Below are 24,799 nucleotides of genomic sequence, written 5' to 3' on the forward strand. Positions count from 1 at the left end.
TCCCAGCAGCTGCTGTGGCTGCCTTCATTCTCTTGAATTCCCGGGCCAGCAGCAGGGACATCTCCCACATTTTTACATCCCTTTTGCCTCTGACATCCTCCCACATGGCTCTTTGACTGCACTTTAAGCCTGGCTGAGCTACTTGGGTTTGTTTTCTGTGGAAGAGGTGGCTGAAGGAAGAAAGCATTTTGATAAAATTTTTACAGTCCAGTAGGAGCTGAATAAATCCTGATTTGTGAATTAAATACTTCAAATCAAGGTTTCCCCCATCACATCTGTCCAACTCTAAAATGGTGCTGAAACCTTTCTGTTCTGGCTCATTCCCAGTTACCTTCTACTCAGACGGAATCCTAGAAAACACAGATTGCATGAACTTTCCAGAGTTCGTGCCCAGCCCCACTCTCTGTGCAGTTCTTAGGCCAACAATCGGAACAAATCAATGAGGTTCTTTTAAAACCTTTCCTCAGCTAAGTGTGCTTGAGAGAGAAATATTTAGAGATCTGCTCCCATGGGAACTCGGCTCCATAGTTTGAGCTGAGTCACTTCCCTTAGAGTGGCAAGACCTCCAGAAACACCATGAGGTTTCTCTCTGGCAAAAGGGAAATACACTCAAAGGATGAGTCAGGCTGGAATAAATGAAATATTCCTTAGCACGGGTGCCAGTGGGTAAATCTGGAAGCTGTGGGCTTTCCGCCCCGGTTTGAGGTTGAATGTTCCCATTCCCCCAGGCTGGAGCTGGGCGCGGTCTGTGCGCGGTCTGTGCTCCTCCCCGGAGGGGAGGAGGAGCAAGCCAAAAAAAGAGGTTGGGCGCGGTTTCGCTGTGTTTGGAGTGTGCTGGCGGGAAGTGAAGTACGGTCTGGGAGTGCTAGGCAGGTCGCACAGCCAGCAAGGCTCGGGCAGGTATTGGGCTGAGTGGAGCAGCACGATTTGGGAATCCAGATTTGTGCGTGCTGGTGAAAATCCCTGCCAAAGCACCCAAATCTGGCTTTGGTACTCAGCACTCCCTGCCATCGCCCGATGGAAACTGGGAGCTGTTCTCTGCTTGGGAAAGGGCTCAGGGAAGGTAGAAGGGTCACCAGTCCTGCTGACCACACAGAACGTTTCAAATATTAAAGCAGGGACATGAAAATTGAAGTTTGCTGCTGCTCTGGAAGCCGTGTGGGAGTAGGGCAGGAGGAAATGTTGTTCACTGACACATCTCCAGGTCTGGTCCCTGCCTCAATGATTAACTGGCTGTGCAGCAGGAGGCTGCCATGTGACACCAGACTGGTACCATTAAACCCCAACAGCTGGCTGCTGATACACTACTGAAGGAAGAGAGCAGGCACAGGGAACAATTATGGTTGGATTCTTTGACAGAGGCAGATTTTTCCACCACCACCTACAGCTGTCTCTTTGATGTCACTTGGGCTCTTCACTGAGAAGTCTCTCCCTGCCCCTGATGCTGGGAAATGCAGCTACTTCCCTCCTCTGGGGACTGTGGGGTAACTGGGTATTTTATTTCCAAAGTGCTTTGAGATCTTGTGCAAAGAAGTGTTGCTGCAGGAACTGCAGGTACTGCTGACAGATTTCCTGCTGTCAGCCCTGAAATCCTGGTGCTGGCCCTGGGGGCTGGGGAAGTTCTTTACCTTGGAAGGATTAGCCCATCCTTAGGGATTAAGGATCCTTACCCTGGAAGGATTGCTCCATCCTGCGTGTGCTTGCCTGGGGTTGGCTCCAGACAAAGGAAGAAACAGAGTCTTCCTCTTCCTCCATACCATTCTGCCCAGGTTTTACCTTAAATGCTCCAGCTTCATGCATTAACTTCTTCCTTCTGGGGGGATGCACTAAGCAGTTGTAGGGAGTGGGGTTAAGACCACCTGGCCAGCACCTCCCTGTCCTGTGTGTGCCTTCCTTTGGAGATCATGAGGACTTCTCACCACTCTCAGAGCTGTAGATGCTCAAACTGCCTCAGCCACATGATGGACACTGATTTATCAGCTCTGCTCACAGCACTGTCTCCCTTTGCAAACACGGCTGGAGGTGGCAGGAGGTGTGGGGTGAAGTTTGGATCCAGCTGCTCCCAGAGCATGCAGGAGCAGAGCCAGCCCTTGCCAGTGAGCAGCTCCTGTTGCATCACAGGCACCACCACCTGTTAGGAACTGCCAGGGGTGTGTTGGAGGTGAGTTTTGCCAAGGCAAGCTGTGATCAGGAGGAGTTTCAGGTTAAAGCTGCACAAAAAAGTGAGGTTTGTGGGTGGGGATGGAACGCTGAGATGTGCAGGGTGGGGATCTTTATTTCAGTCAAGGCTCTCTCTGCAGCCACAGCAGGTGTTACTCACCTGTCTGCCGTCTGGAGTGAGTCAGCTCCAAGAGTGGAACCAGTATTTCAGCCCCCTCCTTGCTCAAGGGCTGGCCCTGTGCCACCGGGAGAGGCCCCAGTGGGACATGAAGTGCCCCACGTCACAGGGAGCAGGAGCAGAGACTTGTACCTGCTGCTGGTGGCTGCTGGATCTCACCCCTCAGGGTGCAAACAGACCTGGATCCCTCCCTGCTGGGTCCTCCCAGCCCACCTGCCATTCCCTACACAATTCCTATGGTTTCTGGACGCTGGAGCAAAAGGTATCAGCTTGGTTCCATTTACCAGCTCAGCTCAGCAAATCCTGTCTTTCTAAACTTTTCCTTTCCCTCGCTCAAGTTGTGTCTCCTCCTCCTCCTTTTCCATGTACTTTGCTCTTTCAGGGCTGGGCTCTGCCGGGACACAGTGGCACAGACTGACTGCAGGAATATTCCATGTTTTGGTGTGTCCCTCTGGAATGTGGGGGCGGTGGGAGGGGTTGTCCTGAGCCTCCTCCCATCACAAGCATGTGGCTCCATGGAGCTTGCTGGGCTCCTCTGCGACTTTGGCAAGTGTGTGGGAGAATTGTTGGTGGAAAAGCCATGGGGAAAATGCTCTGTGCTGGAGCTGGTCAGTAATTTGCTATCTGTGCTCCAGAATAGCCTGGTTAATGGGCACCATGGTGGCATGGAGGTACCTTGGTGTCTTGGTTTGAACAGACAGGTGTCTGCTAAGGAAGGCAGGAGCCTCCCTTGAATTGGAAAATGTAAACCCCCTCCCTCTGAATTGTTATAATTTTGAAATTAAGGGGCTCTCAGGCAGAGATAAGGGAGTAGGAATAACAGTTCTGTACTAGGAAAATTAAAAATACAAATGCAACAGTACAAAAAGGAAAACAAACCACTGCCAGAGTCAGAACAGGAGCAGGCCCTGTGTGTCAGGGTGGTGGCACAGTCCTATCCCATGGGGGCTCAGGGTGATGGCACAGTCCCATCCCAGGGGGGCTCAGGGTGGTGGCACAGTCCCAGCCCAGGGGGGCTCAGCCCTCCTGCAGTGCCAGCTGTGGTTCTGCTGGAGCAGGGATCCTGCACAAGGGGGGAGTTTTCCTCTGAAGCTCCAGGAGTGCTGGAGATGGGCCTGCTCTCCCTCTGGGAATGCAGGGCAGAAGAAAGCTGCTCCTCTGGGAATGCAGTGGGCAAAGGCTGCTGTGCTGTTCCCAGGCCCAGATTGGATCCAGGTAGGAATGCTTGGCTCCTCCCCTGGCTGGAGCATCTCCCCATGGGATGATGGAATTTGATCAGCCCTGCAGGGACACTCACTGGGCATGGACAGCAGAGATCTCCTGGAGGGAGGGTTGGCTGTGGGAGAGATAAAGAAAAAGCTGCCCCATGAACAGAAGAAAACTGCCCCAGCTCTGACAGATGGCAGTAGAATACATGCCCCCACTAACATATTTCAACCTAAGACACTGGGTGTCAGCCCTGGGTTCTTTCACCTTGACAAGCATCCCCCTGCTCCCTCCTCAGCTCAGGCACACACTGTAGGCTCTGCTGCTCTCAACTCAGCCCCCAAATTGGCTTTGAACCAGCTAATAAGCCAGCAAATACATTGGCTTTGAAATGTGTTCCCCATTCTCTGTCCCTGCAGTGAGGGGATGATAAATCCAGTGTCTGAAATGGAATTATCTCACTGGGAGAGGGAAGTGGAGGACAGCACATGACTGTGATGGTGAAAACATTTTAAAGTGGTCACAAGGTGCTGTGAGGCAAATGAGAGACATCCAGGTCTACACATGAAGTCTGTGACTTTCTCAGAATCATCCTTGCATGTCCCTGCTGGCATCTCTTGTGCCAAACCTCTGCTCCTGCACAGGCAAGGGGAACAGAGCTTTCACAACTGCCCTGTTGTGTGTGGGTGGCTGGAAGTCCCCTTTGCTCTTCCCAGAGGGTTGGAGCTTGCCCTGACATCCTTCTAAGATGTCCCAAGTGAGGTGGGAGGTACTGTGTGCTCCCCACTTCCTTCCCAGGTGCCACCAGATTTTGTGAGGTGCCCCCAGGGTGCTGAGGAGAGTCTGTGGCAGGGGAGAAGTGGGGTCAGGGCAGGAGTAACTGGAGGGCCCCACAGGAAACAGGGAGGGGGGACTGACATCCCTCCTGGGCATGGAATGCTTGGCCCCACAGCACTCAGTGGGTCCCAGGAGATACCTCACCTGGGCAGCCCCAAAGAGGGCACCCAGGGATGTCTCTCATTGTGAAACACCTTCCCCTCCTCTGCCCTGCCTGGTGCCTGCACTCTCCCCTTTGCCAAAGCCTGGCAGGCGCCCCTGGGTTCTGCAGAGTCATCAGACCCCGTGCTCAAAGGAGAAGTGAGGGAGGGACATGTTGAAATCAGTTTTTTGACTATTTGCCCATTTCCATCCGAGAGATAAGAGTGAGGCCAGGCTGCGGCTTCAGGATCAAGTCAGGAGGTAGGAGATAAACTACTGTTAATGCTGGTGGAAGGTTCTTTCCTAGCAGGTTTGCCTTTGAAGGGAAGATTATTTCCTATAAAGAAGGTGATGATGCTTGTTGTTTGGAGATCTGTTTTCTCAGCAGCACTTATAACCCCATTCACAAGTGAGCTGTGGACTTTATTTATACTGGGGACAGGTATAAAGGGGTTTCCTTTAGGATGACTTGTTTTTAAAAGGAGTGTAAGGCTTCACTCCACATTGTGCATATATATGTTGGTTATTTTGGGAGGCAGACTGACAGCATGGGAAGCAGGGGCTGTTTTGGGGAATGCCAACCCCCTCCCTTTGGAAAGTCCTGCCTTGGATGTCTGGGATGCTTTGCTAATTGTCTGCCAGTGTGGGGAATGGAGTTCATCAGGACTGATGGAGTTCATCATTGTCTCTACTAACCAGAAATCCTCACTCATTCTGGAGCTGCTTTTAGGGCTTCTCTTATTGTTTCCTGGACAAGGAGTAACTCGAGGTGCAAATATTGGAGCTCAGGGATTTTTGTCACTGGTATTTTGTGGAACAGGTGCCTGCTGATAAAACCCAGGGGAAAAAAGATATTTGCTACTTTGGAGACCTGATCACCAGACAGCTCTCCCTGGGCACCCAGAGGCTCAAATCCATGGATCCCTGCACAGAGTCCTTCCCAAGGACCCTGCTGGCTCTGCTGGGAGCTGTGTGCTCCCACCCTGCTGGGCTGTGCCTGAGCATTTCCAGAGGGCATTGCAAACCAGCACAGTGCCCAGCAGGGGAAAGTGCTTTTAAACAGACACTTCCACACTGCAGCTGAACTATTGCTTTCTAAAGCCTGCACAACCTCAGCCCAGCCACCAGCTCCTGGCTGGAGGGTCACTGCCTGATGTTTAGCAATAGTCATGACTGGATTTTACTTCTCCAGTGTTACAAGGAGGAGAAAAGTGGATTTGAGGATTGACTAAACTCTTTCAGGTGTTCTCTCTGTGCTGGTTGAGGCAAGAGACATCCTGACTGCTGTTACTTTTTGTTGGCAAGGAGCAGTGAAAGGAATGAGCATCTCAAGGATGCTGAGTCCATGTCCTCCCTTTACCTCTGGGGTTGCTATCTGCTGGGCCAGATTTTGCTTTTGCAATCAAAGCTAAAAGCAAAGATGACAGCAACGGTTTCCAAAGGCCATTATGCACTTTTCTCTAGCTCCCACTAACAACATTTTGCAAGAGAGCGCAGAGCTGATGTCACAGATCAATAAACTGCATTTGTGTGTGTCATGGGACAGGAATCAGCTTCTCCACCACATCCCCCCCATCAGCAGGGAGGAGGTGCTTTGAAGCTTTGCCCAAGGTGAGCCAATAGAAAAAGGCTGGATAAAGCCAAGGCTGGGGCTGGCAGGGCTGGGTAAGCACCTCTGAGCACCTCTGACAGCAAAAGGAAGGGGCATCCTCGGCAGGTGTGGGGTGAGGAGGTGGCTCCAGTGTCAGACTGGGGAGTGCACAAAGAAGGGGTTCTGAAGCCCACTTCCTTGGGACACCCAATTTCTGGGGACAGTTACCAGAGCCCTCCTGACAGGGGAGAGAGCAGAAGTGTAACAAGCAGCTTTTTTCAGACCTCAGGGGACAAGGCTGAAAAATCTCAGGAGTGCATTTCAGCTTTTGGGTGTCTCACTGTATCTCTGGATTTTTGTTCTGTTGGCATCACCCTAGTCCTGGAAATTCACTGTTTTTATGCTGTGCAGCCCCTTTTGGCCCTAGTCCTGTGCTGGCTGACCTGGATAAAGAAAATCTGCCTCCTACATCAACCCCCTGCCTCTCCTCTCAGCCCTTTCTCCATGTCCTGGTCCCACAACTTCAGGGAACCCCTTTTGCCATTAACCTGCTCTTACAGGGTTCCAGAGCAAAGGGAGGCTGTGTCTCTCTTAAAGCAATTAAAAGAGTGCAACCTGCCTCAATTAAAGGACTGGATGAGTGCAAGGCTAGAAGGGACTGGCTGCCTGCCCTCATCCTCTGGCAGGGCTGCTGCTGCCAGCATCCTCCTGCAGCTCTGCTTGGAGCCAGCTTGCTGTGGGGCTGTGTGCTGATGGACTCTGAGTCCTTCTCTGCTATTGAGGAGACAAACTTTCCAGGGCAGTTTCCATGACCATGGTTTCCTGTTTGGGTTCAGCACAAATCCCTGAGTGCCTGCACAGTACCACTGATCCCAGTGTGGAGCCACTGCCATCTGTGTTACATCTGAGACATCATTTTTTATGGCTTTTGGGCCAGAAAGGTGCAGGGAAGAGAAAACTTCCCCTTGGGTAGTCACTGCCCTGCTGCACAGGGCCTGTGGCTCCTCAGCAGCCCCAGCAGTGACACCCCAGCAGTGACACTGAGAATGGGCTGATGTCCTTGTCCTTCCCTGGGCTCTGGGCCTGGCCTCTGAGCAGCAAATGCTTGTGCAGCTCAACAGCTCCTCCAAAGCCCAGGAGCTGTGCCTGTAGACACAACACAGCCAGGAGCAAACTGGCTCTGCCCCGGCCATCTCCTGGTGCCCAGCCAAGCCTTCCCCCACCCAGTTTGTTATCAGTGAGAGCATCCTGATAGGGATCTGCCAGGGGAGGGCAACTGCCTGGCAAGCTGCAGCCTGATAAAGTATTTACAAGAATGAAAGCTCTCGGTAAAGAACAAGCTTTCCACATCATTTCTTTCTGTTTTTTTCTCAGTAACCAGCTCTTTATGGATAGCCCATTTGGGAAAGGGTCACAGGCCTTTTCTGAGTGCTATTCTTGGCTCTTTACTGCGTCTGTTCTCAGCCCATCCTTGTGCAACTCTCCTGGGTGTTGCAAGGACTTCTCATCCTGCAGCTTTTGCATGGGGTTTCAAATCCCCCATCCCCCGGGTTGAAGACACCCGCTGCTTTCTGCCAGATCCCTGCCTCTGCTCTCAGGGCATGAAGGACCCCAAAAACGCATCAGAGTCCAGATCCTTCATGCTGCCTTCACTAATCCTCTCCATCACCCCCTTCCCCTGCTGGGCTTTGCCTTCTCAGGACTATTTATCTCCACTTGTATTGCAATGAGGGCCCCGACGAAGGAGGAATGATGAGGAGGACTCCATTGATCTCAGAAGGCTAATTAATTACCTTATTAAACTATATTATTCTATACATCTAAAACTGAATCTGCCAAGCACTCAACCCTGCTCACACTGCACAGAATCTTGTGACTGTCACCCAACAGTCCTCACACACACACACCTGGCCCTGATAGGCCAAGGAAACAAAACACCATCCCTGTGGGTAAACAATCTGCATATTGCATTCCACTTTTGCACAAACACAGGCACAGCAAATGATAAGAATTGTGTTTTCTTTCTCTGATGTTCAGAGAATGTGAAACCCAGAAATATTTTTGGGAAGAATTGTGCCTTGCTTTTCTCTGTGAAGAGAAATGTGGGGCTACACGCTTGCTCCCAGTTCCTTGCTCAGAAGTGATAGCAGGGACCTTCCTTTTGCTCCCGTGCCGTGTGTGCCCCACGGCCGGGGAGGCTGGGGAGCAGGGCTGGGGGGCTGGGGAGCAGGGCTGGGAGCAGGGCTGAGGGTGCTGAGGAGCAGAGCTGGGAGCAGGGCTGGGGGGCTGGGGAGCAGGGCTGGGAGCAGGGCTGAGGGTGCTGGGGAGCAGGGCTGGGAGCAGGGCTGAGGGTGCTGAGGAGCAGGGCCGGGAGGGGCGCCTGGGTCCCGGGGAGCTCTGCGAGGAGCCCCAAGCTCGTTTCCGCTCAGTTAAAATGGCCACGCTCTGATAAGGGCTGTGGTTTCCTCCTCTGAGCAGCGAGCAGGGGGAGGACACAGCTGCAGGCAGAGCTGCAGTCCTGCCCCACGCTCAGCCTGCCCCAGATGGATCCTGCTGGCCAGAGCCCCCCGGGGACCCTCCCCGGGGAGGAGAGCCCCGAGGTAGGTGGGTTTGAGCCCAGGGGATGGTGGGGAGATGTTTGAGGTGTGATGGCAGCAGGCAGGTCAGGGTGGCTGTGCCCAGGGGACCCTGGGGGCAGCACTGGGTGCTGAGGCTGTAAAAGGGGGATGGGGGAAAAGAGGGGGAAAAGGGACCAAGGCCTGGGTGTGACAGAGGGAGGGGGGTACCATACCCCAGGGCACTCCAGGGTGAGTACGGGGTCAGCTTCAGCTCTGTGCCCCCACTGAGGGTCCCTCTGAGCCCCTCTGGGCTCTGTGCTGCCACAGCTGCCCCCACGCTCTGCTCCAGGCCATCCCAAAGTGACTGACTCCCTGTGGGTCTCCCTGTCTGTGTGTCTGTCCCCATGAGATGGGAGCCACAGCTCTGCCCGGTGGCCCACACTGGGCTCCTGGGATGGTCTGTCCTGTGGCTGTCCCCCTCTCAGGGACTTGTCCCTCCTCCCAAGCACCTCTGTCCCTGCTGCCTCCCCACTGCTGCAGCTGCTGGGGTGGGCTGATGCTGGGGGCTGGATCCAGACCTGGATTTAAGCAACACTGGATTTGAGCTGGGCTCTTGGCATGAGCATTAGCAGCAGTAAACACGTCCTGGTGGCTCAGCTCAGCTTTAGCTTAGCCAGTCCCGTGTGCACATGGGAGCACAGAGCAGATCCAGCTGCCACCGTGTCTGGGCAGAATGGAACAGCAGGGAGCTGTCCCAAAATCCACCAGGAATTCCTCCCCCTGCCCTCCTGGGCTACCCCACTGCTGGGCAAGGAACAGATGCTTGTGTCTTGCTGATAATAAATAACAGCAGCAGAGAAATAAAGTCCTTTTTCTGTCCCCTCTGTACTTGTGACCTTGCAATGGGGCAGCACTGACTGAGAGGATGCTGAAAGGTTTGGGATGGGGCCATGCCCCCGTGCCTTGGCACAGGCAGGACAGTGCCAACAGCAGCAGAAGGTGCATGGAACCTGGGCAGGGGCAGGCTGGCACCTCCTCAGTGCAACAGGACCCCTTTCACAGGGGTCTGAGCCACCAAAGCCCCCAGCAGCCACCAGTGGGTACAAGGAGGGATGTGGAGGCAGGTGGGAGAGAAGCAGCTCAAGGGTTAAACTCACCAGGGCTGGAAGGGTTGAATTCAGTCCAGATGGCCGGGGATTATGCCAGCCCTAGATTTGCCATAAGCAAATGTTAATGTTCAAGCTCAGGGCTGGGTTTTTTTTTTCTGTTAGAGGTTCCTAAGGCCACTTTGGGGCCTGGGCTGACCCATAGGTAGGATTTGTCCATCCATCCATCCATCCATCCATCCATCCATCCATCCATCCATCCATCCATCCATCCACCCATCCCCACCAGCTCTGCATGAGCAGGTGCTGGGACCATGCTCTGCAAACACCCCTCAGCCCAGAAAAGCCCAAACCCATTTTAAAGATTTCTGTTGCATTTTTTGGTGTGACCCCCTCATATTCCCAGAAGCTCCAGTGCCAGGACCTATGACATGGCACAGGGACACCGGTTCCCTTCCTCTGGCAGTGTCACCACTCAGATTTAATTCCTCTTTGCAAAGTCAGTGCTGTCCTGGGCATCCTTCAAGTGGGGGATGAGCAGTGCTCCCTTACAGCTGCCAGACATTTGTACCAGTGCACCAAATCCTGGTGGCTTTTGGCATCTCCTTGCCCAACCTGGAGCTCCTCACCGTGCTCTGGCCCCCTGCTCTGTCCCTCAGCTGCTCTGCTCTCCAGCCTGGTGCTGCTGGAGTGAGTGGCTCTGGGGGTGACAGGTGGGTGGTTGGCTTTTAAAGCCTCCTGGGGGTCCCCCCAAGCTGCTGTTGCCATCCTCACAGCTCCCTCCTCAATTAATGGGACTTGGGGGTGAAGCCCCCCGTGCTGCCCTGCTGTTGGGTGATGGGGGACATTGTCCCTTGGCCATGGGGTGTCTGTGGGGTGTCACAGCATCCTTTGGGACATCCCACCCTCATGTGCTGTGGGTGATGCCACCCCACCCTGGCTGCCCTGCCCTGTCCGGCCATGACTTCCTCCTCAAACCATGCCTTTGATGGGAAACCTCTCTGCTCCTCTTCTCTCCCCAGATGGATCTGTCCCACCGGTTCTCCAAGGAAGAGGTACGAGTGTGGCCCCACTGTGGTGTCCCTTGGTGGCACTGGAGGGGGTGGCAGTGCTGCAGGGGCTTGGGGACGTGGCCGAGATCCCCAGGGACAGCAGATGGAGGGCTGGATGCAGGGGGCAGCAGGGCCTGGCACGGAGCTTGGGGAGCTGTGAGGAGCAAATCCTGCTGATCCTGGGGGATGCATGGAAATCCTGCTGATCCTGGGAGATCCCTGCTGGCTGTCCCCACATGAGGTGTCAGCACTGTCCCCACAGCTGGCCCTGCTCTACGAGGAGGTTCTCTACACCATCCGGCACCGCCTGGGCAAGCCCGAGCAGCAGCACATCGGGGACTCCCAGGAGCTCTACTCCTATGTGCAGAAGGTGCATCCCCTTCCTGACAGGGTCCCCAAAACTTGTCCCCTGACATGTCCATCCTCCCAGCTACAGGGTGGTAGGGGTCTGTTATGCCCCAAGCTCACTCAGTGAGTTTTTAAAGGGGCTTTGATTTACTTTGGTGGCTCATAGGAGACCACAAAATTCTCAGGAGGCTGAATAACAAATTTTTACTTGCAAACATGAGAATATTAATGTTGAATAAGGTTGGGCTTTCTATATGCCAGGGCCTTGGGCTGGACCAGAGGCTCGAGGGACCAGGATGTGGAAGTGCCCCATCCCAGCTGTGCAGAACTTGCCCTGAACCCCACCACACACAACTTCTCTCTGGTTGTTGGAGCCAATAATCATGAGGGTCACTCAGAGGGAGCTTTTAACAAGCACCATGAAAGATGTAGCAGCAGCATCCAGCTGGAGGGCTGGGAGCATCCTGTGGCTGGGAAATATTAGCCTGGGGGAGAAGTGTTTATCTTAGGCTGGGGATGGTGGGAAGAAGGCTCTCCCTCAAGAGCTTCCTGCTGGACTCAGCCACTCTCCTCTCCCCTTGGGCTGCTGCAGGCTCCCAGGGAGCAGAGGGAGGCCCCTAGCTGCTCTCCAAGCCCTGTTAACAGGGCAGCATCCATCACCAGCCCCAATATCCACACAGGCTTTTGGCATGAACGCAGAGGAGCACAGTGTCATCATGCAGCAGGTCATGGAGCTGGAGGTACAGTGTCCCCAGTGTGCAGCTGGGGTGGTGTTGGGGGGCTGCAGTGCCCCTGGGCCCCTGTGACAGGGACTTGGGGTGCCCTGGGGTTGTCACTGCTTGGGTGGGAGCTGATGGTAAGGTCCTGCTCCATCCCCAACCTTCCATGCAGGGTTGATCCTTCCTCTCAGGGTTGGTGACCTCCCCACCCCCCCCAAATATCTGTTTATTCATTTTTCCAGAGCCCCATTTACTGCCTGAAAGCCACTGTGAAGGAAGCCAAGGGAATTTTGGGTAAAGATGTCAGCGGTAAGTGAGGGGTGGGTGTCCTGTGGGAAGAGGGGCAGCTGCTGCTCCCGAGGGGAATTCCCAGAGCTCTGCCCCTACAGGGCTCAGTGACCCATACTGCCTGCTGGGCATCGAGGCCAGGAGCCAGGAGCCAGCCCACTCCGACCACAAGAAGAGGATGAAGGCTGTGGTCAAAGACCTCATCCCTGAAGACCAAATCCATCGCACTCAAGTCATAAACCAGACCCTCAGCCCAGTGTGGAACGAGACCTTCATCCTGTAATCCACCCCCACCCCTTGGCTCTGCTCTCTGGGGAGGTGCAGGGCATGGCCAGGGCCCTTGGCTGGGGATGGGGGTTCACCACTCCCGTGTTACTCGAGTAACAACATCCCCTGGTGCCTTGCAGGGAGTTTAAAGATGTGGAGACAGCCAGCTTCCACCTGGACATGTGGTGAGTGACAGCATCCCCGTGAGCCCAGGCCCCTGCCCGAGGGGGTGCTGCCTCCTGGGATTCAATCTGCAACTTTTTTAAAGGCCCTGAAGTCAGTTGGGAACCCCTTTCCCATCACTTTCTGTGGAGCAGTGCTCAGTGCAGGATGTGACCTGTGCCAGCAGGGCTGGTCCTAAGCCCTGGTTTAATTTATGGAGACTCATGTGCTCGCAGATTTGGGCTCAGTTTGGGGGCGGCCTCAACCCTGACACTTCCCTGCTCCTGTGCTTTCCCCCCTCCACCATCATTGCCATTCCCGGCTCTGTTTTTCCATCCCCTGGATTTCCCCCTCTCCCCGCCGTGGGTTTTGCCTCCCGCCCTCGCAGGGACTCGGACGTGGTGGAGTCGATGCGGCAAAAGCTGGGGGAGCTGACGGACCTGCACGGCCTCAAAAGGTTAGTGCTGGTCTGGCCCCAAGGCTGCTGAGGAAAGAGGGGTGGAAAATGCTTATTTGCTTGCTGGATTTTAGAAACCGCCCTTGGAAGGAGGGAGGGAGGGCGGCAGGTCTGTGTCACCCTTCTCCACCCTGAGCACGGCCGGGGCACGGCTGCAGGCACCTTCCCACCCCCTCGGTCGTTTGTCCCTTTCAGGATCTTTAAAGATGCTCGCAAAGACAAAGGGCAGGACGATTTCCTGGGGAATGTGGTCGTTCGTCTGAAGGTGAGCCCCGCCGTGCCTCCCCTCATCCGAGGGACTCCCCAGGACTTTCCCCAGTGAAACCTCCCGGGGTCCGGGCAGGATCCAGGCAGGATCCGGGTGGGATCCCAGCCCCGTTGCAGCGCCCTGTGGCACACCCAGGATCCCTCTCAGAGCCACAGGCTGATGTCAGGTCCCTCCCTGTGCCACAGTCATTCCAACACCCTCAGTCACTGCACATCCTGTGTTTCAAATCCAATACAGAATCTTCCTGCCCCATGAATGCAGTGGGATGAAGATCCCCTGGTCTCTGAACGAGATCCTTCTCCTGGGAAGGCTGCCCAGGGCTTCCCCCTTGTCCCTCTGTGCCTGCAGGACCTGCACTGCTGGAATGACCAGTGGTACCAGCTAGAGCCACGGACAGAGACCTATCCAGAGAGGGGACACTGTCACCTGCAGTTCCTACTGATGCACAAGAAGGTGGGACAGGATGTGGAAAGGTCCTTTCCATTGCCTTGGCAGGATGGGACAGCTGCCAGTCCCTTGGGGCTTGTCTGGGGGCCACAGGTGCCTGCTGCAGGAGCAGAGGTGCCAGCACAGGTTCTGCAGGTGCTGGACCCTGCCTTGAGCTCAGTGCCAGCACCAGGACCCTGCTCCTGGTGCACCCACAGCCCTTGGCTCTCCAGCCCTGCCTTTTGGGTCCTGTGTCCCCACTGTGACAGTGTCCCTGGTGATGGTTCTCTCTGCCTTGTCCCTTTGCAGAGGGCCACCATGAGCAGCCGGACACAGCCGAGCTACACCGTCCACCGCCACCTGCTGCAGCAGCTGGTGTCCCATGAGATCCTCCAGCACCAGGTACCACCAGGGCTGCCATCAGCACCAGAAGCAGCCCTCCTGCTGGGCTGGGGAGGCCTTCCTTTGCAGCCCACACCCCAACACACTGTGTGATGGGAATGAGGGTCAGGAGGATGCCTGGCACCTTTCTAGGGCTCCCACTCCTGCAAATACACCCCCACCCCATGGTGCTTCTCTTCCTCCTCATCCTGTCTTGCTCCAGGACACATTCCTCCCCCTTTCCCTCCTGGCAGGCTGGCAGCACCTCCTGGGATGGAGAGCTGAGCAGCCACGCCAGCACCGTGCTGTACCTGCACGCCACACAGAAGGATCTCTCTGACTTCCACCAGGACATGGCGTGAGTACCCCACACCCAGGGCACCCCAGGGCAGCACCTGGGGCCTTCCTGGGACCCTCTGACACAGCTGGTCTGTCCCCTGAGCTCAGGTGTCGCTCCCTGTGCCCCCGGCTGTCACTGTGGCTGGCTCTTGGGTGCCCCCCTACCCCCGGGGGCTCAGCCAAGCCCTCCCTCCTCCTCAGGCAGTGGCTGGCCTACAGCAAACTCTACCAGAGCCTGGAGTTCAACAGCAGCTGCCTCCTCCACCAGATCACCAGCATCGAGTACCGCTGGGTGCAGGAGCGCCTGAGGCCAGAGCAGGTGAGGGCAGAGATCAGGGAGACATGCCCCAGGCACCCAACCCAGAGCCTCTCCTCCCAGGAGTCCCTAAAGGTGTCCCAGGCACCCAACCCTGAGCCTCTCCTCCCAGAGCCCCTGGGGCAGGAGACTGTTGGGTACAGGGGTGCCAGGGTGTCTGGAGGGCATTTCCCAGTGGTTTGTTCCCCCTCTCTGTGGAGAGCCCCTTACCCTTTGCACTGACATCCCCCTCCCCCATCCCTGCCATCAGGTCAATCACAACCTCCTGCAAAACTTAAATATGACCCAATTTTTGCTTCTCCCAGCCTGTTTTCCCAGAGCATCCCTGCACCCTGCTGAGACACTGAATTTTCCACGCATAGCAATGAGGTCTAAGCACAAAGCTCAGTTCAGTCCCTCCAGGGAGAAGCTACCAGAGATATCAGGATTTTTTTTTTCCCATCCCTGGAGGAGGCTGGAAAGGAATGGGAGCAGCAGCTCCCTCCTCTGCAGTGCCGTGGTCCTGCCAGCATCTGCCTGTCACTGAGGAGGACGATGCATGTTTCCTTTCTTCTCCCCAGAAAGCAGAGCTGGCCGAGTCCTTCCAGTCCCTGCTGACCTACGGGGTCTCCCTCATCCGTAGGTTCCGCATTATTTTCCCCCTCTCTGTCCCGAGGTCCACAGAGAGACTCCAGTCCCTGCTCCGGTGAGTGGGTCACTGCTGCCAGCTGCACGTGGGTCCTGTGGCTCAGGACAAGCCCCTGAGCTTGAACAAAACTCAGTGTGAGGCCTTTCTCCCCCTTGAAGGCTGCTGTGACACTTGTCCTGTCCCATCCCTCATCCTGGGCTCCCTGTGGGGATGCTGCTGGGAGGGGGAGGGTCTCTGAGGGGAGAGGTGCTGGTTTCTGATGGCAGGTGCTGGGATTCACTCCAGGTTCTCACTTTGCAGTGTCCTCGTCCAGATGTGCAAAACCAAAGCTTTCCATGAGCTGTGCACACCCAGCCCTGACCTCCCCCAGATGGTCTCCACAGCTCTGAAGGTACTGGGGGTCTCACCCACCCCAACCCCTGCAGGGTGGGACCCTGTGGGTCTCCCTTTCCTTCCCCCCCTGCCCAATGCCCACACCTCAGCAAATCCACATGGATCACCGTGGCATGGGAAATACCTGCCCCTTCAACCTGGTGGCCCCAGCCTGTGGCTCCCACCACAGATTCTCCCCTCAGCAGGGGACAGGGAGAGTGAAGGGGGCGACAGAGGTGGCTTTGCTCCTCCTGCTTCCCTGCCATCCCACCAGAACTCTCTTGCAGTCAGGCACCACGGAGTGGTTCCACATGCAGAAGCAGCACCTCAAGCCCATGGTGAAGGTCAGTTCCCATCTCTGTCCTTCCAACATGATAAAGTCACCTCAGAATGTCTGAGCATCCAAAACAAGCTCTTTTTCCCTTTGCAGAGCATAGAGGAAAATAGCAAAGCCTTGTCCAAGCTCCTCCTGGAGGTGATAGAAGATCTCAAGCAGTGCCAAAAGATCTGGAATAAATTGTTCAGCACGTAAGGTTCAGTGCTTGATCTCACCCCCATCCACCTTCCCTGGGATCAAGAATGACAGGGTACTTTGATGCCTCATTCCTTGGCCCTTGGCCTCCACAGGTGGAATCTTTGGTCCCACCTCTGCCCCTTAGAGCTGTGCTGGCCTCACCCAGGACATGGCCTGGCAGGGTTTGTTGGCCTGGATTTGTTGGCAGGGTCCTGAATCCACATTTCTCTCTTGCAGCAACCTGAAGTTGAATATCTTCTCCATTGCCTACCTGGAGCTGGAGAGCATGGTGAGCAAGCCTGGGCTGCTCTGCCCTTGGGGCACTAAGGTCTAAAGCCAGGCTGAGGTTTTTGGCCACGCTTCAGGTGGCAACTGCTTGTTGCAAGCTGGGAAGGGGAGCAAGAGAAACTCCCCCTCTATCCCTGTGTGCCCACAGAGTGACTATGGGGACTATTTGACCCAACAAATCTCCTGAAATGCCACCCAAAAGGAAGAGGAGTCCCCTGAGCTGACCCTCACTCCAGAAGGTGCCTTCCTGGCTGGCCCTCACTGTGTCCCCCCTGGCCTTGCTCCCATCCAGGTGGCAGAGCATGTCCAGGAGCAGCTGCACAAGGTTGACAGCAGCATGTCCAGACCCACGGCCGAGAGCCTCTTTGATCTCTACAGGAAACTGCAGGAGCTCTATCAGATGAAGGATTCCCTCCCAAGCAGGTATCCAACCCCAAAGGGGAGAGGTGCCAGGGGGAGGCATCCAGCAGTCAACTGAGAGGATCTCCAGATCCTTCATCACTGATTGCACAGCAGGCAGAGCAGGCTGTTGGTGCCTGGTGTCAATGGGAGCATCACCAGAGGGTTTGGGGCTGATCTCTGGGTGGGGTTGGTGTGAGAGCAGGAGGGGTGATGGTCCCATGCCGCTGCTTTGTGGTTGGAGAACTGGTGCCTTCCTCCACAGGGATGGACCTCTGGCTCTGAGCAACTTCCACCAGTGGTTTGAGGAAGCGTTGCCCCTGTGGCTGCAGAAGGCCTACACCACCACGCTGGAGAGGGCCCAGAGAGCCATCCAGATGGACCAGGTAATGTGGGGACGAGAAATCTCCCTCCTCCCTTTGGGACACTGCAGCTGCCCTCCATGCCCTGCTGCTGGGCCTGGCTCACAGCACTGACACCACCACAGGTACCTCTGGCAGACCAGGAGCAGCCTGGTTCCTCTGCCAAATGCATAACAAAGTATGTGGTCCCCTGGGCCAGCTGATCCCACTCACCCTGGCTCCACACCATGTCCCTTTGTCTCTTCCCTCGCTGCTCCCTGGCAGCCCATGTGATCTGAGGACCCTGCATTTGAGCCATGCTGTGAGAATCCCCTTTGCTTCCAGCCTCTCTGAAGAGGGAAGGGAAGGCAGCCATGGGGCCACAGGCTGCTCTTAGTGGGGTTCAGCAGCACTGGGTGGGACGGAGGGAAGCAGGGAGCTCGTGCTGCTCCATCCATCCTCATCTCCTCCACTCCTCAAAGTGGTTGTGATGACATTGGGATGTAAGGAGCTGATGATGGGCCAGAGAGCCCCAAAGTGAAGGAGCAGCTCTGCTCTCTGGGATGGCATCTCCCTGTTCAAGTTGTGTTTGTCTTCTCTGCCCCTCAGCTGAAGCCTTACGGGTACCACAAGCACAGCACATCCACCGTTGACCTGTCCACCTGCTATGCCCAGATTGTGACAACCTGGCAGCAGCTCAACTGGCCCGACCCTGAGAAAGCCTTCATGATCATGGTCAATCTCCTGGAGGTTTGTACAGCTGGGCACCAGCACCTGGAGTTTCCTCCTCCTGCTCTTGGGGACGTGTCTCCTTGAAGGAGCCAGAACCCCCAGTGAGGGGGTTCCCTGAGCCCACAGTGGTCCCCGTGTTGCCTGGTTCACTCCTGCTGGTTTCCTCTCTGTCCTGCAGGACATGTGCAAGATCTCCCTGATGTACTGCAAGCTCATCAAGGAGAGAGCTGAGGCTCTGTCCCTGAGTGAGCAGAACGAGGGCAAGGCAGCCAACAAGGTTGGTATTGGAACCTGTCCTGGCTGCTCCAGGAAGGGCAGGATTTGGCCCTGGTTTCTGGACAAAGAGGGAGCTGAGCTGCTGAGAACCCACCTGATATCCCCAGTTTGGGTTCCACAGGGACCAGCTGGCCATCAAAAGCCATAATCCTGGAAAATCAGGAGGGAAATGATGTGAGCAGGGGAAGCAGGATGGGGATGGGGACACAGGTGAGGATGAAAATGAGAATCGAGATGGTGATGGAGATGGGACTAGGGATGAGGATGGAGATGGGAATAATGATGGAGATTGCTTTGGGGATGGGGATGTTGGATGCTCCAGGGAGTGTGGACCCTGAAGCAGACCCACCTCCCCCAGCTCTGCGTCGTGGTGAACAACATCGAGCAGCTCCGGCTGCTGATGCTGAAGCTGCCATCCCAGCTGGCCTGGGCCCAGCTGGAGCAGCGCACGAGGGGCATCATCGAGCCCCAGCAGATCCAGAATGCTCTGCACAACCAGCTCGACAGCGCCGTGGCCTGCCTGGACCACGAGGTCCGGGACGTGGTGCAAGCCCTGGCTACCAAGGTGACCACCTGCCACTGATGCCCCTTTGGCCCTCACCTGGCCCAGAGCAGTTTCACCCAAGGTGTCCTGAAGCCCATAATGCTCCTGGGATGGAGACAAGGTGGAGCTGGGCATGGGGAGGCTGCTGCAGAGGACAAAGTCCAAGTTTCTTCCGGTGTTTCTCCCTGGCAGCTGGAAAAGGGCATTGCCAGACACATCCAGGAGCTCTCATCTTCCAGTGACACCCAGAAGCCTGAGGATGTAAGCATCTGGTCCAGCCTCTCCTGGACCATCATTTTGGGCAGCTTTGCTTGCTTGGTGGGTGCTTCTGTCACCCTCCATCACTGCTCCCTGCCCACGCCTGGGGCACAGGACACACAGTGATGGGGCACAGAGCTCCACAGGCTTTGCTTGATGCCCATGTCAGCAGCAGGACCACAGCAGGCCCAGCCTGCCTGTGTGGGAAGGACCCTCTCTGGGATCCTCCCTGGCCTGCTGTGCCATGCTGGATGCCCCCCCTGCCCTCACAAATACCCTGTCCTCTCACTGCAGTCCATCATCCCACTCATGAAGTTCCTGGAGTCGGAGCTGGAGTACCTCAATGAGCATCTTGTCCAGGAGAACTTCAGAAGGTGACCAGGGCACTTGGGATGCACTGTGGCAGAGGCCACCAGAGTCACCATCCCTTGGGCAGGAGCATCCCCTCAGCTCCATGGGACTTGGGGCCATCCCACTTCAGGGGTGGCAGGATAAGGCACTTCCTTCTGGGGCTTTGCAGAGCCCTTCAGCTGAAGACCATCCCTCCAGCCCATCCCCTGGCTCCTGCTCACAGCCTCCCTCTCCCCTGCAGCCTCCTCACTCTCCTGTGGCACCACACCCTGTCTGTGCTCTCAGCAGCTCAGGGGCCGCAGTTGCCCTCGGTCCAGCACTGCCAGAGGCTGTTCTGTGCCCTGAAGGTACCAAGGGGAAGCAGGGGGTCCCTGGCAAGGACAGGGGTTTGGCTGGTGGCTGATAGCATTCTTATCTCCAGAGCCTGGAGCTGTGCTTCCATGCCGAGGGCTGCGGGCTGCCGCTGGAGACCCTCCACAGTGCAGCCTTCAGGGTATGGAGATGGGATGGAGGGGTCCCCATGGGTTCCTGTGCGAGGAAGAGATGCCAGGGAGGACATTCCCAGGCTGTGGACCTGTCCGCGTGCTTGACCATCACCTCTCCCCCTCCCCACAGACGCTGGAGACTCACCTGGCTCTCTGCTCTGCCACCAGCCGCAAACTCATCCAGAAATACTTCAGCAACAGGATCCAGCAGCAGGTAGGACTCCAGGTGCTGTTCCCAGCCCCTTCCCACATCCCACCCTTGCTCACAGGCCCTGCCTGTGGAAATGTGGAATTTCCCCTTCACCCTACCAGTCCTGGGGCTTTTGGAGCAGGTTTTGCCACAGCGTTGAGCAGGAGGGGGCTCAATGCATCCCAGAGGATTCCAGCACACCCTGGTGCCTCAAAATTCCTGCTGAGCCTCTGCTCAACCCTGTGCATCCCCTCCATGATGGGGATGAAGGACAGTGTCCTTATCCTTGTACCCCACTGCCCAGCTGGACACAAGCTCAGAGAAGTATGGGGCTGTGACCATCAAAGCTCTGTACCGGCCTTCGGAGCAGAAACTCCACGTGGAAGTGCTCAACGCCACCAACCTCATCCCGCTGGACTCCAACGGTGGGTGTGGGTGGGCAGGGCAGCCCCAGGGTCCCCTGTCCTTGGTCTCTGGTATGCCCCAGTCAAGAGAGATGCTGGCAACGCTTGGACTCTCTCTTGATTTGCTTTTTTATCTAAGGAAGTGGATTGGGGGAAAAAAGGGGGGGGGGATTGCACTGGTTCTGGGTGGTTCAGTGGGATGTGGCAGCAGGACCAAGCAGGACACAGTGCCCACGTCCCGCTGCTTGTGGCACAAGCCAGGAGCCAGGGTAGGTGGCTTTCCTTCATCATGCAAAGCAATCGCAGATAAAAAAATACTCCGGGGTGAGCAGCGACCTTCTCCGGGTCCGGCTGTCGTTTGGGGAGCTCTCCAGGAGAGGTCACTGCTCCTGCAGCCACCCCGGCCGGTGGCTGTGCGGGCAGGCTCGGGGATGCTCCCGCAGCCTCCGGGAGGCCGGGCTGGGCTGGGGGTTGCGGGGAGGCTGCCCTGAGCCCCCCGCAGCCCCTCCAGTGTGTCCAAGCCCCCCGGCTGGGTTTCTGCCAGGGCAGAGGGGCCAGGGGAGGGGGCTGATGTCTGCACCCCACCAGGTTCCAGCGACCCCTTCGTGAAGCTCACCCTGGAGCCCCGGCACGAGTTCCCCGAGGTGGTGGCTCGGACCACCCAGTGCAAGAGGAACGAGCTGCACCCCCTCTTCGACGAAGCCTTCGACTTGTACGTAGGGGCTGACACCCACCGGGCCCCCGTCCCCACAGCCTCTCAGGCTGGGGAGCCTCTGCCATGGGGCTGCTGCTCCAGGAGCTGCCGTGTGCGGGGATTTCACCCCCAGTGGGGTCCCCCAAACACCGGGGAGGGAGCAGGGCTGTGCCGGGCCCTGGGCTCGGAGGGGTTTGGGTCAGTGCAGGGCTGTGCCGGGCCCTGGGCTCGGAGGGGTCTGGGTCAGTGCAGGGCTGTGCCGGGCCCTGGGCTCGGAGGGGTTTGGGTCAGTGCGGGGCTGTGCTGGGCCCTGGGCTCGGAGGGGTTTGGGTCAGTGCGGGGCCCTGGGCTCGGAGGGGTTTGGGTCAGTGCGGGGCTGTGCCGGGCCCTGGGCTCGGAGGGGTCTGGGTCAGTGCAGGGCTGTGTCGGGCCCTGGGCTCGGAGGGGTTTGGGTCAGTGCGGGGCTGTGCCGGGCCCTGGGCTCGGAGGGGTCTGGGTCAGTGCGGGGCTGTGCCGGGCCCTGGGCTCGGAGGGGTTTGGGTCAGTGCAGGGCTGTGCTGGGCCCTGGGCTCGGAGGGGTTTGGGTGACTGCGGGGCCCTGGGTTCGGAGGGGTTTGGGTCAGTGCGGGGCTGTGCCGGGCCCTGGGCTCGGAGGGGTTTGGGTCACTGCGGGGCTGTGCCGGGCCCTGGGCTCGGAGGGGTCTGGGTCAGTGCAGGGCTGTGCTGGGCCCTGGGCTCGGAGGGGTCTGGGTCAGTGCAGGGCTGTGCCGGGCCCTGGGCTCGGAGGGGTTTGGGTCACTGCGGGGCTGTGGCTGCCCGTGGGGCACAGAAGGGTCCGAGGGGGTGGGATGTGATGAGATGATCCCCTGTCTCCCGTGGCCCTGCAGCTTGATCCCCCCTGAGAAGTGCCGGCAGGAGGGGGCCTGTCTGCTGCTGACCGTGTTTGACTACGACGTGCTGGGGTCCAACGACCTGGAGGGAGAAGCCTTCTTCCCCCTGTGCCGCCTGCCCGGCCTCGACAGCGAGGAGGACGAGGCTGACATGGGACGGGTTCCCCAGACCCGGCTCCCCCTCACGCACCCCAAGCCCACGGGTACGTGGTGCCACAGCCCCTGCAGGGCAGGGAGGGGGCTGTGGGGAGCATCTCCCACCATCACTGCCCTCTCCTTTGGCAGATGAGATCCTGCAGCTGCTGGAGTCCAGGAAAAGGGACAAAGAAGCTCAGGCCTTCGTTAAGCTCCGCAAGCAACGAGCCAAGCAGTCCAAGGAGACAGAGTGAGGAAGGGGCAGGAAGATGGCACTGAAAGGGGAACTTCGGTAGTGTTGGAGCAAGAAGCATCTGCAGGGAGTGTGGGGACAGAGGGGTCCCTGTGCCTGCCCCAGCGCAGCTCCCGACACCCAGCTCACCCCCACCTTCGGGCAGCAACGCTCCCATGAGCCAGGGAGGGTGGGCAGGTGGATTGGAGGGGATTTCTTTGCCTGCCTGGACTAGTAACACTACACCAGGGATGTGGAAGTGTGGCTGTCCCTGTCCGTCCCTCTGGAGTTTGTCACTGCCAGTGCTGCATCTCCTGGCTGTGTCCCCAGCCCTCCTGTCAGCAGCATGACTGATTCAGGCTGGGGAGAGCCATGGCCAAACCTCCCTTCATTTTTGGTTTTTCTTTAATTTTTTAAATTTCTTTCCCCCTTCATTTTCTTGTGGATAAGCCTCTTATTTTAAATGAAAAGCCACAAAGCTGGTGCGTGGGCTGTGTGCTTTGGGGCAGTGGCCCTGTGCTGGGAGCAGCAGCACTGTGGGGTGGGACAAGGCATTTGAGGTCTGGTGGGAGCTGCTAAATTTCTCCTTTTTTAAAATGTGTATAGCTCTTGTGTCTCTTTGTTTGTTTTTTATTTTACCACCAATTTCACTGAACTCCTGGAAGCCTGGGATCTTGCTGGAGCCTGGGCAGCAATAATGAGCATCACAGCCAAACCAGGAGGCATTTTGGGCAGCTGACAGCCCAGGCATGGGGTGCAGGTTCCTGGCATCACTCCCAGCCTGTGCCAGGGACCTGGGTCCCTCTGGAAGTGGTGGGAAGCTCTGCAGGGTGCATCCATGTGGGGTGACCCAGTATGACAGTAAAAATGCCTGACAAGGCAGGTGGTTTTAACAATTTGTTGGGTATTTTGGAGCTTGTTTTCTCTGCAATTAGTACTGTCATACACCTGGAGCTCCCTCTACCCCCACCCTGCACGGGTGGCCGTGTTTGAGCTGCAGCAGGTCCCTGGGAGCTGCCAGGGAGCAGGGAATTAAAAGCATCCCCCTCCCGGGTGCCTGAGCACCAGCTGCTCCCTCGGTGGGCAGAGCAGCCGCTGGGTCAGCTCAGGTCAAATCCTGGATGTGGGGGTGGGAAAAGAAAAAAGCTCCTTTGGTATCTCTGTGACAGAGCCCACAGCAGGAGGGATTAAGGCACTACAGGCTCTCAAGGAAGCCATTTGCTGGCTTAGGTTTTAGTGCAGAGAAATAATATTCCAGAGCTGGGTCTGGGATTGTGAGGATGCTGTCTCGGGGTGTCATTCAGCTGGGTCCAGCACCCTGTGCCTGCACCCTGCAGCTCATCTGGGGCTGGCACCAGCTGGCAGCCACCTCACATTTTATTATGAGGTTTACTACATGAGGATGGAGGTTTAAATATGGTCTCAGCTCATTTTTAGCTATTTTTAAAAAAATCACCGTGTCCCACCTTGCTCTGGGCTGCCGCCAGCCAGGTGTATCCCAGGGAGCAGGTGGCATGGACTGACCTGTCTTCTGGGGTTGTTTGCACAACAACCTATTCAACTATTATTCAAGGTGTTTTAGCTTAATTTTTGCTCAGATACAGGCAGTGGTGTGGGTCTTCTCCCACCCAAAAGAAATCCCACCTTTTACACAGAAAGACTAATAAACCTTAATCAGTCAGAGCACAACTAACCCCACAGAGCAGGAGAACAGCCCAAACATTAAAAAATAAGGCTTGAAGCACACAAAACCAGCTCCTAGCAAATGCAAGCATGACAAAGAGGAAGAAGTCTCCATCATCATCCTCCTAATCTTGGTGAAGAACCTGACACAGGCAGATGGCCAGAACACAAGAGGGAAGGAGCTGGCACTTAGATCTACTGATTTTATTGTTACCAATAATCTGCAATACAAATGGGCCCATTCAGATTATTGTTGTGATTGGACTAATGGGAAGTGGTTGATGCATCTTTGAAGCATTAATTAGACCAGAACTTACAGGCAATTCTTGGATCCACAGGCCAGGTGTGTTCTTTTGGGTGCCAACACACAAAACACTGTATCCACTGTACAGGCACAGCTCACCTCTGCCCAGCCTTGCTCTTCCAGGACATAAATCCATGTCCAGACCAAGAATTTGGGTGAGAAATTTTTGGATTTGCAACTTTCAAAGAGGTCTCTGCCCCACCTTAACCACATTGCATTGATGTTCCCCCTTTCACCACACCTCCATCAGGAAAGTGAATTGCAACACCCCGAAAGGGA

The 24,799-nt window shown here is 56.5% G+C and overlaps 1 protein-coding gene across 5 annotated transcripts; it reads left to right on the plus strand.

The window, feature by feature from the left end:
* Positions 1 to 2,390: 2,390 nt before the first annotated feature.
* Positions 2,391 to 23,429, plus strand: UNC13D (unc-13 homolog D). Of its 5 annotated transcripts, none has more exons than XM_059864768.1 (32): positions 2,391 to 2,600; positions 10,800 to 10,832; positions 11,092 to 11,199; positions 11,858 to 11,917; positions 12,139 to 12,205; positions 12,286 to 12,463; positions 12,592 to 12,636; positions 13,002 to 13,070; positions 13,266 to 13,335; positions 13,687 to 13,791; positions 14,074 to 14,166; positions 14,400 to 14,503; positions 14,686 to 14,803; positions 15,361 to 15,485; positions 15,729 to 15,819; positions 16,088 to 16,144; positions 16,231 to 16,328; positions 16,552 to 16,603; positions 16,895 to 17,025; positions 17,267 to 17,387; positions 17,952 to 18,092; positions 18,253 to 18,351; positions 18,709 to 18,915; positions 19,087 to 19,155; positions 19,447 to 19,526; positions 19,745 to 19,850; positions 19,925 to 19,996; positions 20,119 to 20,202; positions 20,483 to 20,603; positions 21,171 to 21,294; positions 22,164 to 22,369; positions 22,452 to 23,429. In XM_059864768.1, exons 1-32 carry the CDS (start codon positions 2,427 to 2,429, stop codon positions 22,553 to 22,555), a joined length of 3,312 nt encoding a protein of 1,103 aa, XP_059720751.1. In that variant the 5' UTR covers positions 2,391 to 2,426; the 3' UTR covers positions 22,556 to 23,429. The 5 variants fall into 5 exon arrangements, 4 of the variants coding, with proteins under 4 accessions (XP_059720751.1, XP_059720752.1, XP_059720754.1 ...); XM_059864769.1 differs by having other exon boundaries at positions 2,445 to 2,600; positions 11,770 to 11,917; XM_059864771.1 differs by lacking the exon at positions 2,391 to 2,600 and adding an exon at positions 4,561 to 4,783.
* Positions 23,430 to 24,799: the final 1,370 nt, after the last annotated feature.

This window comes from Haemorhous mexicanus, chromosome 20 (assembly GCF_027477595.1).
Source record: "Haemorhous mexicanus isolate bHaeMex1 chromosome 20, bHaeMex1.pri, whole genome shotgun sequence".
Taxonomy (NCBI): Eukaryota; Metazoa; Chordata; class Aves; order Passeriformes; family Fringillidae; genus Haemorhous; species Haemorhous mexicanus.

Bases quoted from the DNA above. Each gene is read 5' to 3' on its own strand.
- UNC13D (XM_059864768.1), top strand. From the start codon at position 2,427: ATGAAGTGCCCCACGTCACAGGGAGCAGGAGCAGAGACTTGTACCTGC. The intron at 19,156-19,446 runs GTAAGCATCTGG...CTCTCACTGCAG, and splicing joins ACACCCAGAAGCCTGAGGAT to TCCATCATCCCACTCATGAA. The intron at 19,851-19,924 runs GTACCAAGGGGA...TCTTATCTCCAG, and splicing joins GGCTGTTCTGTGCCCTGAAG to AGCCTGGAGCTGTGCTTCCA.